The sequence below is a fragment of the Oxyura jamaicensis genome, chromosome 2 (genome assembly GCF_011077185.1).
Source record: "Oxyura jamaicensis isolate SHBP4307 breed ruddy duck chromosome 2, BPBGC_Ojam_1.0, whole genome shotgun sequence".
In the NCBI taxonomy this organism is placed as follows: Eukaryota; Metazoa; Chordata; class Aves; order Anseriformes; family Anatidae; genus Oxyura; species Oxyura jamaicensis.
Genome location: NC_048894.1, coordinates 69,151,055 through 69,164,746, shown reverse-complemented (window position 1 = coordinate 69,164,746; position 13,692 = coordinate 69,151,055). Strand labels below are relative to the sequence as shown.

The following is a 13,692-nucleotide window of genomic DNA, read 5'->3' as shown; positions in this document are numbered from 1 at the left end:
TAGTCTGTGGCTGAGAATGAAGGAACCGCTGGGTATCTATGGGAAACTGCCTTTGCCATAGGACACACTGCACATAGAAAATATTAAAACTATTTTGTCTCTAGAAACTGTCTCTAGAAACTGGCACCTTTTTTTTTTTTTTCCCACTTTTTAAGAGTAAAGCTTAACTTTTAGGCACCAAAAAAACTTGCTAAGTGAAAAAGTCAGTTTAAAACCCCATTTCTTGATACCCTCTTTCACAGTCACAGATACAGCATGATACAAGTCAAACGTTTCATTCATTGATGTGCAAGTTTCAGGACAGTTGTAGAAATGGATTGGGCTTGGAATACAGACACTGTTCCCAGCTGTGGGACTCTGTGTGTCTGTGAACTGATTAAAAATAATTTATACAACTTTCCTAACGAGCACGTGGTAAGAGTTTTGGGCCCGGGAGGATATGGCTGCTGACTGGACCAGAACCTCCCTCGATATAACCGTGCTGATGTAACTGCTGCTGTCCTTTTTTCGGGTGCGAGGTGCCTTCTGGAGTTGCAGGAGGCTGGGTGTGTTGTAGCCCCCTGTCCCGGCCATCCTCAGTGCAGTGCTGTGGGAGGCTGGGCGGTGCCTGGAGGTCTGTCTGAAAGAGGAAGGCGGCTGAGTTGACACTAATTCCGTTTAAAGTTGTTAATGGGTCTCCGACCTCCACACCGAAAACTCGTGAGGGCACCCCGGCAGCTGGAAGGCCCGGCCGGGGGGCCGGGGCCACGCCAAGCCAGAGGCCGGGCTAGGAAAGAGGGCAGGAGGGAGGCCGGGGCGGCTGAAGGGGGAGGAGGAGGTGGTGGCTTAAAACCTCCGCCGAAAGGTGTGGCTTCGCCTTTCCTGTGCCGGCGGGGAGAGGACGGGACGGCACCTCTGCTCCTGCCACCACCAGCACCACCACCAGCACCACCACCAGCACCACCACCAGCACCTCCAGCACCTCCCGCAGCCTCGCTCGGCGGCGCCCCCCGCCCTGCACCTCGCCTCCCCGGCTCCCTGCCCTCGCCCTTCCCGGCTGCCTGCCGTCAGCTGGGGCCCTCCGGGCGGTGAATGCCGCTCCCCCCTCGGGCCCCGGCTCGTGTGTCCCCCCTGTGCCCGCCTCGCCCCCCGTCCCGCCCGCCGCCATGAGCATGAACGGCGGCTCGCACCCGCGGCTCAACACGCTGGGCCGCATGGCGCGGGCCGACTCCGGCACCGACCTGCGCTACGAGATGAGCTCCCATGTGGTGGGCGGCGGCGGCGGCGGCACCCACACGCACAAGACCTTCTACTACCAGAAGACCTACGGGGGGGACTACGCCTCCGACGGGTACGGGTAGGTGCGGGAGGCTGTTGTTCGCCTCCTCGTTAGGTTTGACTTTTTGGGGGGGCTCTCAGTGGGGAGGGTGACGGGGTGGAGAGCGGAGCGGGGTCTTGGTGTCTCTGCTTGACCCAGCTGATCCATGCTGGCACGTAAAACAGTTCGCTGGGAGCCTGCGCCTTTATCAGCCTCCAGTTTGGTTTGGGGCTGCGCAAGGGCGAGGCCGTCCTCTGCTTTCTGCCTCCCATCTTGGCACCAGCACGGCGGAGACCTTGCAGAGAAGACGCCAGCCTGCACAGATGAAGCTTTGGCAAAGCCTTTTTGGAGCCAAGAGGTGCTCCAAATGTATGAAAACCAAGCACGGTGGTTATGAAGACCTGTCCGTGAATCCCCTTGGCCAGGAGCTCATAAGACTGAAAATGGGTGCCAATGGCTGAAGGAAATGACATTGGTGTCTGATAGCCACCTATACAGAACACTGCTGGCCAGTAGGCTTTATTTACTTATTTATTTTTATTTTAACACATGGAGCGGTTCTGTTAAACCTATAGCTCTAATTATTGATGCCACTGACTTGGGAAATTATTTGGAAGTGCTGTCATGTAGTTTGTGTTAAGTTACAAGCCCTAACTTTACTGACATCCCGATCAGATTGCAGAAGGATGAGAGTTAAACGCATACAGCAAGTAAACAGCAGATGAGAACTTGCAGGCTTTATGAAATAAGCATACCTGTAAGTGGCTGTTGAGAATTAGGATAACCCTAGCCAGTGCCGAGAGCTCTGTTTAGGTGTTTCAGATCTGTTGCCAGAGGACCACTGAACGCAGGACATAACTTGCATTCTACCTATGTTTGTTTATTACTTTGCACTGTTCTTAGTTCTTCATTTCACTCTTGGTTTGCTGTGTGCGTTATGATTAGCTGCTGCTGTAACATGCCTACCCACTGCTGCAGTCAGTATGAGAACGCCTATCTATTGAAGTATAATGAGAACAATTCAAAACCTTACCAAGGGAGACTGCACATGCAAGGATTCCGAAACGCTGCAGTTGTGTTGCATTTTTGAGGGTCTGTTTTGCTAGTGGTGCTCCACTGCAAATACCTTCACTGCTTTTAAGAGACAGGCATGAAAAATAAATGGCGGAGCATGCTAATTCCTCTCTGGTCTTTTTCCAGTCTTCACTCTCATGCAACTACAGTGGTTTCACTGGTGTGCCTTCCCTATTAGTCCTGACTTTCACTAGAGGAGAAATACTTCAATTTAGCATTCTTTGGCTTTTGTTACATATTTTAAACCAGCCCGAAGTCTGTTAGGCTCTTACTTCTTTAGCTTTCAGTGGTGTCTTAGCAAGAACGGAGAGGATCGGCCTGGTGAAGAGGTTAATGATCTTCTATCAACATAGTTTCATTTATTCTCTGTAATATAATGTTCATATCTCCTTTTTGGAAAAGCATAACTGACTAGGATGTTACAATGAAAGTTCCCTTTCCCTTTATTCCAAGGTCTCTGCATGTTACTAACTTCCTCTGTTAATCAGATTGAAATACATAGATGTATTTTACATACAATCTTCTCGTATGTGTAAAAGTCTGACCATTCAAAACATTTTGAATAAGTATTTGAAAAACTTATGTGCTTGCACATCACTGAGTTGCACAGGCTTATTTTAGATTGGTGCTGATTTGAATTACAGTATGTCCCAAAGTAGAAAATGAGGGGTTTGTTGCCATTTGATGAAAAAAGCAGTCAAGTCTGATTTAGCACATGTGCTGCGTGCAGAAAATCCACAAAATCCTGTGCAGGTTGTGCTTGCAGGATCTTGCATCTGTTACTATCGTGCATAGTCTGTGGAATCGGTTTTAATAACTGTATTACGCCTGATATGTTTAGTGACGCATCTTAGTGGCAGTTGCTGAACTGAAAAACTGAGGCTTCTTTTTTCAATGGGGAAAATTACTGTACCTTAATTTTCAATGCAGTAGGATTTAGCTTAGGGTCTAGTCTTGTAAGTTTTGGGGCGTATTCTGCCAAACAAGTCTGTGCTGAGTATTACATTAGTCACAGAGCAATATAAGACGCTCCCTACCCTTAGGGCTCAGCAAGGTGCTTTTACAACATTCCCGGTTTCTTCTGGCTTGGGAATTTAGGATGAGCTTGGCCCTGAGTACAGATACTCAGCTTGACATTGAGTCATGCACTCCTAAACTGCCAGTTAATCAGTCAAATATTTATCAGTGTCTTTGCTATGAGAGATAAAATCTGATCAGCTGGGAAAGAAGACAGAAAGACAGTGGCAAGTTCAGCAGTTTTATTAAGATTGGGGGAGAAAAGAGGTCATAAGATTCATGATTGCCAAGTGATACATTGCTGCAAAAACTAATTTATGCACAATATTTGCTTAAAGGTTAATGGAATGCCAGTGCCTTAAACTAGGAAAGGATCTAAAATTTCAGATCCCGAGTCTTTATGTTACTGGCAGGGACTGCCAGAAAGGCTTAGAGGAAACAGGTCCAAAGCTGCATTTTTGCCTGTCCGATCGTCCTCACAGTGGTCTGCAGGGTCCTGCCCAAGATGAATCACAGTGTCATGCTGGCCATGACAACTGCCCTAGTGACAAACAAAACTATCGGAAGACGGAGAGTAAAGAATGCGTCTGAACTGCCAAATGCCTGCCGTGCTCGCGAAGCATGCCCCGCGGTCGAGCCAGCACGGAAATACCTCTTAACAGCAGCTGGTAGTGCTGCACAAGATAAGAAGAAAACCAGCTTGCACCCTTCCTAACTCACCTTTTTACAGCTACCTGTCTGATATCGGTTCCATTGCAAGCTATTCTACGTGTCTTTGAAAGCATGAAAACATTTGCCAGATGTATTTTGGGTGGCTGTTGTTGGAGGAGCCGTGTTGCCTTGTCTCCTCGCCTCGCTGTGCTGGCTGGGCGTTGGGTCCTGCACCTCCCTCTTGCAGAGCTGGCGATGGGAGAGGCAGCACAGGCTGTGCGGACATGCCTGCAGCCCGGTGCAGCTGGCAGGTCCTGCCCCTGCAAGCGGCAGCCTCGCTGCTGGTGGTGATTCATGCCGGTGGCAGAAGTCCCGCTCAGGGGTGTGAGAATTTTCTTCAAACAGGTGTGGCAGGGCCCCTTGTGAAACCCTGCTTCCACTGAACTCACGTGGCCGTGGCAGTTTTAAGATTTCACTGGTGACTTATTTTTTTTTTGGGGGGGGGACATTTCTAAAGGGATTAAAAGCTCGATCATGCACAATGATAAACTTCAAAAGATAGCTTTATCATGTCATGGCCTATGTACATGACCAAATATGAAGGTGTCTGAGGCTGCACTGTGCCAAAGCTGATCCTAGTAGGAGCAGAGATGCAAAGAGAAGAGCTCATTATCAAATTATTGATGTTTTCTGATAGTTGCATTCACCATTTTAAGGGGTAAAAAACCTCCTGTTAAGTAGTAGTTTAATTTCTGGTTATTATTTTACAGGTAGTTGATTGCTCACCTGATAGCTGTTTGTCTCCAGAGATTCTCTATTTGTCATACACTTCCTATGTGTTAAAACCAATTTTTTAGTACTTGGATTTCCAGGTGTACACATGCAGCTAGCAGATGGTGGGTGTGAGGTGGCTCAGCCGATGGTGTGTGCAGCCTGTGTGCTGGGGATTTCTGTTCCAGTTCAGGTTTTTCTTTTAACTCACCTAGCCTGGGCATACTGGGTAATCCCTTGATGAATCTATTGCTTGTTCAAACAAGTTTGTGTGTATGAAAAAAAAAAAAGAGAGAGAGGTGCTATTGTATTGCTCAGCTTCAGACTCTGTGTTGAGTTATGGGAGTTGCTTGATACTTTGGACCTGCAAAAAGACCTGTGTCAATGGAAAAAATGCTTCAGATTTTTAAAAGTATAAATATTTTGTGGAGCCAAAAAAATTAACAGACACTATTCTGACTTGATGTGTACCCTCTTAAATCAGATCTTCGGGCTGAGAGTATCCTTTTTTTATGCTTCCAAAGCATTAAGGAATTGTGAAAGAATTTTCACAGCACTGCGGGACGGATGTTCTTCTGCGTGTCCCCTGCTCCTCTGGACCCTTGCTGCCCCCCAGCTGACAGCAGCTTCTGGATGCTGACTGAGGCAGAGACTAGAGCGGCCCCCATGTGTTTGTGAGTTTTTAGTAGCGGTAGGCAGTGATGAAAAAGAACGTAAGTTGGCTTTCCTCCTTGCCTTGTGCATCCTGTGTTAGCAACAGCTCAGTTGGACCTGCGAGGGTGGAAGTTGATTGTTTACAGAGGGTCTATCACTTACTCAAAATGTGTTGTTTGAGAAATATTGTAGCTTCTTAAATATGTTGGTAATGGTGTTAGCCACCCATGGTATGCTTGAGGGGCATAGGCACAGGTGTGCTTGAAGCACTGATCACCACACTCACAACTCATTGTGTGGCTTTGAGGGTGTCTCTCAGTCCTGCTTAAAACAAGAAGAAATAGTTATTTTTTTCTTTCTGTGGAGCAACATGTCTCACAAGCATACCACTTCACAGTGAAGTGCAAACCTAGCTCAGAAATTCCAGTGCGGCGATAGCCAAGCTTGCCTCAGCAGGTATATTGCAGCAGGGAGGTGTCTCAAATATTGCCCTCTACAAAACCTGCTTGCAGCAGGGCATGGGAACAATGTGTTTTCCCCTGCCAAGGAGCAAGCCTCGTGCATCCTATGCAGAATGATGGCAACATGATGATGCTGTCTCTTTTCAAGTGCTCTTCTGGCAGTAGAGAGCTGCAGGGCCACATCTTAAGATCTGTAGCCTTCCCCAAATCAAAAGTGATTCTTCTGTGTTTTGAAGTATTCTCCTAGTTTTAAAACAAAGGCACTGTTCCCCTATTTGTTCCTTTAATAGTTAATGACTATTAAAATGAAGTCATTTTAATAATTAATTCAGCATTTAATAACAATAGCGTTGTTTTGAAATTCATGACTTGCCTTCAAAATACATGTCACAGCCTAAAATTTCGAGTTGCTGGTACAAGTAGGTTACCAGCTCAGGTCTGAAGCAGTCTAGGCTGTTTGGCTCAGCCCTGTTCCATGGGGGTTGAAGATCCAAAGCAGTATGGCCATTAGTCAGGTTTTTACAGAGGTGTTTATTTATTAGTAGCAGTCCTGGTGCTCTTGTGCTATAAGTCTGGCTAAAAGGTCCAAGCTCCAGTTGGGTCCCTTTCTGTACAGGTACATAGAAGGGTTCAAAACACCGAAAACTATTTACGGGGTGTGCTAAATCAAGTGGAAAAACTGGCCCGTGTTTTCACTGTGTGCAGTGTTTGGTGGAGCAGGACCCACAGATTTGAGCTTTAGGTGTTGCCAGAGTTAAAATCAAATCAAAATGTCATCATAGCACCAGTAGTTGTTGCAATGACCGAAATGTTACTTTATTCTTAATCAGTTTCATGTAAACAAAATGAGATGAAAGGACAGATTCCCAATAAATAGTCCTTTGTCAATCCACTAAATCTGCCTTGTGTGAGGATTGTCAGGGTTCTACATCTTTCTGAGGGTCATAAATGTATTTTTATGTAGGATCTAGGCTACAGGGTTGTACTTTGAAAATCCAGGTTCTTTCGTGCCTCTGCATTATGATGCCACCTAGCATGTTTGTGGGTTAGGGTTTGCCTAAGTTTCTCTGGTCCAGTTTTGTTTTTTTTTTTCCCTTTTGCCGTTGTGTTGGATATGTTATTCCTTTGTCTGGATTTTTCCTTCTGCCTGCAGGTTGGATGTCTGCTTACTCTGCACTGGGGTTTCTGCTTTGATCTGCTCGTTCCCATTGAAGGCCTGTGTTTCCCCTGGCTGAGAAAGCCATTAGTTCTCCCAGTGTCATCAGCTACATTTAACAGGACACTGCCTTCTCATCCATTATCCTAGCATCAATCTCAGTATTTTGACCAACAAAATAGTTAAAATAATTAACTAACAACAATTAGAAAATTGCATACAGGGTGTTAAAAGCTATGTTGCTGAACTACCGTGCTCTTTCTCATTTGAGTTTGTATTGCTCCAGCTTCTGCCATTATTTGTGGTTATGTCTTTATCTGCTAGATTGGAGAGCCTCAAACGCTTTCTGCTTTCTCCTTGAAGGGCCCCATGAACTCTAAACAAGGAACTTACACATCTTCATTTGAAAATCTAATTAGGGCATACTAAAGCTTCCCAGTGCAAGGCATTTGCTCCTCCCTTTAAATCAATTCTGTGCATCTGTACTCAACTATCTACAGCTTTCCAACTTTTTTATTACCTGGACAATAATGTTGGATGTAGTGTTTTAATATCATTGGGATGAACACAGAGTACTTGTAATTCTACTTTTCCTATCTTGTAAATTATTCTAGGAGTTTGATTTATTTGAAAATACCTTTTTCTTCACAATTTCTTATTCTGTTAACTGTGGCAGTCCTTGTTTAGACCTCTTCTCAGTGTAAAGTGAACTAGTTCGCTATCACTAAAGTGACCTTTGAGGTCAGTCGAGTTACACTGAACTCAGCAGAGATGCACTGATTTATTACAGTAGAGATCTGGTCCTCATCTATAGTTCCTTTGGCTTCAGTGGACATCAGGTATTTGTAGCTGTCAGGAGATGATTAAAAAGGCAATTGAAGAAAAAAAATACTCTTCTCATGTTCTAAAAAGAGAAAATTACTTGTCAGATTCCTCTCTCTTCTTTACTATGTTTCATTAATGAGGATAATTGTGGGTATAATTAATGTAAATTTTAGATGCAGATGGATGCTTCTAGATACAAATACAGCAGCTATGCCTAAGGAGAAGGAAGGATTTTAAAAAGGAAGCCGATGGGGGAAGCCTGGCATAAAATCAGTTGTGTAATTTTCTTTAAGGTGTTTCCAAGGAATATGGGCATGCGTAGCACAGTAGGGTGCAATATTTATGCAGCCAAAGGGTTACAGTGTAAGTGAAGAGTTGTGTGTGTACAGCTTGTTTTAAGCCACTCAGGGATTTTTCAGTCCTGTCTCTTTGTCTTCAAAGGTTTGTTCCCAGGTATTGACAGAAGCAGCTTAAAAATTTGCTCAAACTTTTTCCACTTGCTCTAGAAGAGCTGGTAGGAGAATGGCAGGCTGCTGAATGACAAACTACACACACCACAAAAGCACTCTTAAAGGATGCTGGTGAACATTTCCCTTCACTGCAGTGCTTTTTCCCAAGGACAGCTCTACTGTGTGTCATGGCTCCTTTTGCTAAGTATGATCAGAGGCTGCTGAAGTCAGTTGAAAGTTTCCCGCTGAGTCGAGATGATGTGCTGGTTCTGCTGAGTTGGGCAGGTTTGCACAGACAGACTTTTTGCTGTTAGTGCTCTGTGGAAGACTTGGGCCTTGAGTGATTTGTAATGGAAAAGGTTACCTGCTGTGAGCACTGCAGTTAGAAAACTAGGCAAGGCATGGAAGCGTCCTAGTTTCTTACTGTCTCTTAGTAGTGGTTTATTTTAGTTTCACTGGCAAGTGCTTGGGTTTGGGAGCTGCCTGAGCTTGCTTGGGAGCTCTGATTCCATCAGCAGGGAATGATTCTTAGCTTTAAGCACCTCACCCACATTCAACTAGCAGTGGCACGCTTTGGTGGCAGGGTCCCAGGATGAGCAAATGCGGGAATGGCAGCCTTCTGGTGGGATGGATGCAAGACAACAATAATGACCCTGCTATCTACCTTGGCTTTTTCCCCCACCAGTGATTTTGGTTCAGGAATTTACATGGATACCCAAAACTCCCCTTTTACTTCTTTGTAAGAAAGCAAGTACTCTGACTCTAGCTTCTACATGTGTTTTTGTAATAGCTTAAGCATCTTGTAATGCCTTTTTAAGACACTGCACTAGTCTTCTATTATTTCCACTGATAAAAGGGCCCTTTTTATACTTGCATAGACTTGTGTGCTCATGTGCTTGAAGAGCAGAGGAGCCTGCTTTCCTTTTACAGTCTTTAAGTTCAATGGCTTGTATGATAGCATGTATGATAATGTAATGTAAAGGCTACATTCTAATTTCTGGACTCTAAGAAAGAACATGAATAATTTATTCGTGCTGTAGTACTGTCAAAGCTCCGTTTATCAAAGCTGCAAATACCTGTATCAGAGGAAAACCTTTCTCTTAACCACATGTGAGGTTCTATCTTGAGTGTATCCTGCTCAATCCAATGGTGAAGTTATTCCATGTCTGCTACTGAAGAATCGTGAAGTGGTTCTGCTGTTGTGGAATCAGCATTGAACTGCAGCAAAGTAGTGTGTGTGTGTGCGCGCGTGTGTGTGTGTGCGCGCGTGTGTGTCTGTGTGTGTGTGTGTAGGGACACACAGATCAAGCATATTTGTCTCCATGAAGCTTAACTGGATGTATTATTTCATGTCACTTCCTGTAGCTGTTGGGAATTTCTACTTCACATTTCTCTTTATGATGTGTGATTACTTTGTACTTACTTCATCTTATTCTTCTCCCCACCAACAGTCAGAATGGGACCTGTACAGTTTCCAGACGTCAGAACACTATTCAAGAGCTTTTGCAAAATTGTTCGGATTGCCTGATGCGAGCTGAACTCATAGTGCAACCTGTGAGTGCTTTTTGTTCTTAGAAAAAGTGATTTTAAATGTTACAGGGAACAAATGCTGCATTGTTATCTGAACTCACCAGCTGTGGTTCTTCACCTCTTTTCTGTTATATCAGCTTTTTTTCTGAGGGAGCTGCCACCTTACCCTTTGAGTGGAATTACATATATCCTTTCTAGGTCTCCTCTTCTGTCTGCATTCAGTGTTCAGTAAAACTGATTGAAGTGCAGCTGGTTAAGAAAAGGGAGCCTTTTGATTTAAAAAACCAAACCAAACAAACAAAAAAACCCCAAGCACCACTGCCAGCAAAACTCTACTCTACTTTACTCTACTCTTTTTTTTTCCAGTTTTAGGCCAACAGTTGCTAATAATGTTATGGCCACTTAACACTCTCTTAGTGTATCCTGTAAAATATCAGCAGCATTTTATGAGCCATAATGAACCTGAACCACCATTAGAAAAACCTTCACTACATTTATTTTTCTAGGTGATTCCTAAAGAAGTGCTTGAAATTAGATTAAAATCTTGTTGGCTGTTTGATCTGAAATACATACAGATAATCTTTGCTGTGTACTACACAAACCCATTGTGTCTGGGGATGGGTTACTCATTGACACCAGTGTCAGTCCTGGCCAATGTGGAATGTCCTTGGTTCCTGCTGAAGTCAAGGGAAGTACAGGGTGGTGGGCATATCCTGCTGTTGAGACTGTAGAAATCCAGAATCCATTCGCAGTTCTTGTAGTAGAAGTGATTTAATGTACACTTTTTGACCCTCTCTAGACAGAAAATTCCTTCAGGAATGACCTCTGTGGTTAGCAGTTTATTTCCTTTTCAGAGGTACAGAATGTGTGAGCATGTTTATATAAAAATCAATGCCATAGTAAATACTGCCTCTTGTTAAGGATTAATATTATTCCAGTGAAGTTAAAAGGAAGCAATGTTTAGTTCCAGCATGGTGCCACAATGTGCATTGCTTGTTTTTTTTTTTTTTTTTTTTTTTTCCTTTTTTTTTTTTTTCCTGAGGGACAAAGTAATGAAGCCCATCATAATTTTATTTGCAAAATCAAACCACAGCTGGATTATGTTTAGCTCATCATGGCTATGTCAGTGCAGGATGAGATCAAAAAGCCTTGTCTTCCTGCTGGAACCACCATGACCATGCTGGTCCATTGTACTGAGAAGACACACAGAATTTGCCTAGAATTTTGGACTATGAGATGGGATTCAAGAAATTGTGACTATGCAAGTGCCTATGTGACTATGGGGTGCATTCTGCATTTTGCAAGGAGAGGAGCTGTGGCTGTGACTCTTAGAATCTCAGAGAAACTTGTATAAAATCAGGAGCAATATTCACCAGCTCCAGCAAGGACGGAGTGTCTGCTTCTTGTCCTCTAAACACAAAAGCTGTTCTTGTTATATAAGATCTTAAAAATTCAGCACACTGAGTGCATCCTTGGCTCTACTGAAATAAAACTCCATCAGGACCTGTTATTCTTTATGGAAATGTTTTGTTGGTATTATATTTTAATAACTTCCTTGTGTATTTTATTCATAATAATGACTTTCAAATTACTATGAATCACTTATTAAATGGCCTTCTGCCAGGTAAAACTGTCAATTGGTGACCTAGCAGTTGAAACCTTTTATACTTCTTAAAAATAATTGGTCCTCATAACATCTCTTTAAATAATCATTGTATAAGCTTCAGATTGTTTTATTTAATCTCCATCTCTCCTTTTCTTTTCTTTTCTTTTCTTTTTTTTTTTTTTTAATTTTAGGAATTGAAATATGGGGATGGTGTCCAGATTAGAGGGAACAGAGATCTGGAAGAATGTTTTGCACAGGCAAATGACCAAATGGACATCCTTGATGGGCTGATCAGGGAGCTAAGGCAGATGAACCAGCCCTGTGAAATGTATCAGAAAAGGTACTGGAAGGGCCTGGGGAGGGAATGTGACAGATAAAATTCTATGGTGTATGGAGTGCTCACATTCTCTGGTGTTGCAGGCTCCAGCAGAAATCAGTAAGGTGGAATGAAATCAGTTTGATTTGGGCATGCTAACATGGAGAAAGGCTGTGCAGTGATTTCTCACAGAATTTCACATCCTGGTTGTCCCTGTGAAATTTCAGTCACTGTAGTTTTTCCACAGCCTATGCTATCAGCATTTCTTTCTGAATACCTGATGATTCAGCAGGAGATATGAATTGCGTTGTTCCCATGTTTTCTGTGTATTTTTCTCACAGAAACCAACTGTTACCTTCCCTTTCAGGCTGCTTCAACTTCAAGAGCAAATGCGTGCCCTATACAAAGCTATCAGTGTTCCCCGCGCCAGGAGGGCCAGCTCCAAAGGCGGTGGTTGCTATTCCTCTCAGAGTGGTTCAGGCTGGGATGAGTATACGAAACGTGTCACAAGTGAATGTTTGAACTGGATGAGACAGCAGAAGGTAAATTTCTCCAAAACCAAAGACAATACTAAGACCTGATTTTGCTGATGAATGTCACCTTGCATGCAATAATGTTCTGACTGCCACTAAAACATTAAAAGTACAAATAAATGGTAGTAGATTGTTCCAAGTTCCTTCCCTCCCTGTTTTTTTGCCTCTTATATTTGCAGCATTGTACATATAGTGAGTTTCCACTGAAATACAAAAATGGGTTTTGGGGTCTTCTTTTGCAGGGGAAAAGAGTGGAAGTCAAATTTGAAAACAAAAACGAGACACAGCTGTTAACATAACAAAAGGCATTGGCATGTTTGCGTTAGAGATTATTACGTTCAATATTTCCTTCCTTCCACAGATTTCCTTTATGCTTCATATTTATTTTAACCCTTTTAAAAGATAAGACCAGCTTCACAGATCTAACCACAGTCTAATATTTTGCAGTTGTCCTCCCTCTAATCTATCCTTATCACAATGGTATCCAGAAGTTACAGTTGGTTGCCACAGGAATAGACTTTCATAAGTCAGCTTCAGCATTTTCATGTGTATCTGTTGCATGCACAGAGTAAATTTGCCTATCCACAGCTGTTGATGTTGTAACCTGGAGCAGAAACACTCAGAGTTTGTAGTGCTCTCATGCTGCTGGGGTGGAAGTTCTGTGTTTGTAGTTGGACGGCACTTTGACAGACAGGTAGGGGAGAAGGAACAAGGAGGCCCAAGTTACAATTTGCTGACTCTGTAATTTGAAATTGCATTATTTTTATCTCTCCTTATTAGGTTGTTGCTTAGTGATCCTGTCATTGTTATCTACATGTGGTGTTTACCAGGTGGCTGCTATGCAAACCAGATGAGCAGGGGAGAGCTCTGTACAGTTCCCATGCTTCTATGTGAGTGCCAGTTGTAGTCTAGTCTTCCAGTGCCCTCCCATATTGTGGCATGTTTTAGAGGAAGGGGAAGTGGAGATGCACTTGAGTGATAATGTTTACAGGCATTGTGCCAGTAAAGCAACAGCAGGTATGATTGCCCTTCACATACTGTGGGAGAGCAGGCTATTTGTTAGACCTGCCATGGTTTGAGGAGTGATGTTGGACAGACACTGGGCCTTCTTCCAGTGATGAAAGATGAGGAACATGTACCTCCCAGAGATGCCACATGACACCCCTCACTAAGCATAGGAAGCATAAGGAAGCTGTGTTCACACACAATAGCTCCTATGAGAGAAAAAGGATCATTGTCTCTCCCCTTCAGTCCCTAAAGCAAAGTGGAAGTGAGACCAGTAAGCGCTTAGCCTCCTATTGGGCTTTTGAGTTATTTATATATATATATATATATATATATATATATATATA

General features: G+C 43.5%; 1 protein-coding gene across 3 annotated transcripts in view; it reads left to right on the top strand.

Moving 5' to 3' along the window:
• Nucleotides 1-836: 836 nt before the first annotated feature.
• The window catches only part of DSP (desmoplakin), a 40,058-nt gene continuing 27,202 nt past the window's right edge, over nucleotides 837-13,692 (top strand). Inside the window, exons 1-4 of one of the 3 annotated variants that reach the window (XM_035318482.1) lie at nucleotides 837-1,336; nucleotides 9,807-9,909; nucleotides 11,683-11,831; nucleotides 12,175-12,349. In XM_035318482.1, the coding sequence (XP_035174373.1) occupies nucleotides 1,146-1,336; nucleotides 9,807-9,909; nucleotides 11,683-11,831; nucleotides 12,175-12,349 (618 nt within the window). In that variant the 5' untranslated portion in view covers nucleotides 837-1,145. The remainder of the gene's footprint in view (nucleotides 1,337-9,806; nucleotides 9,910-11,682; nucleotides 11,832-12,174; nucleotides 12,350-13,692) is intronic. The other 2 variants (XM_035318481.1, XM_035318480.1) reach the window with 2 other exon arrangements.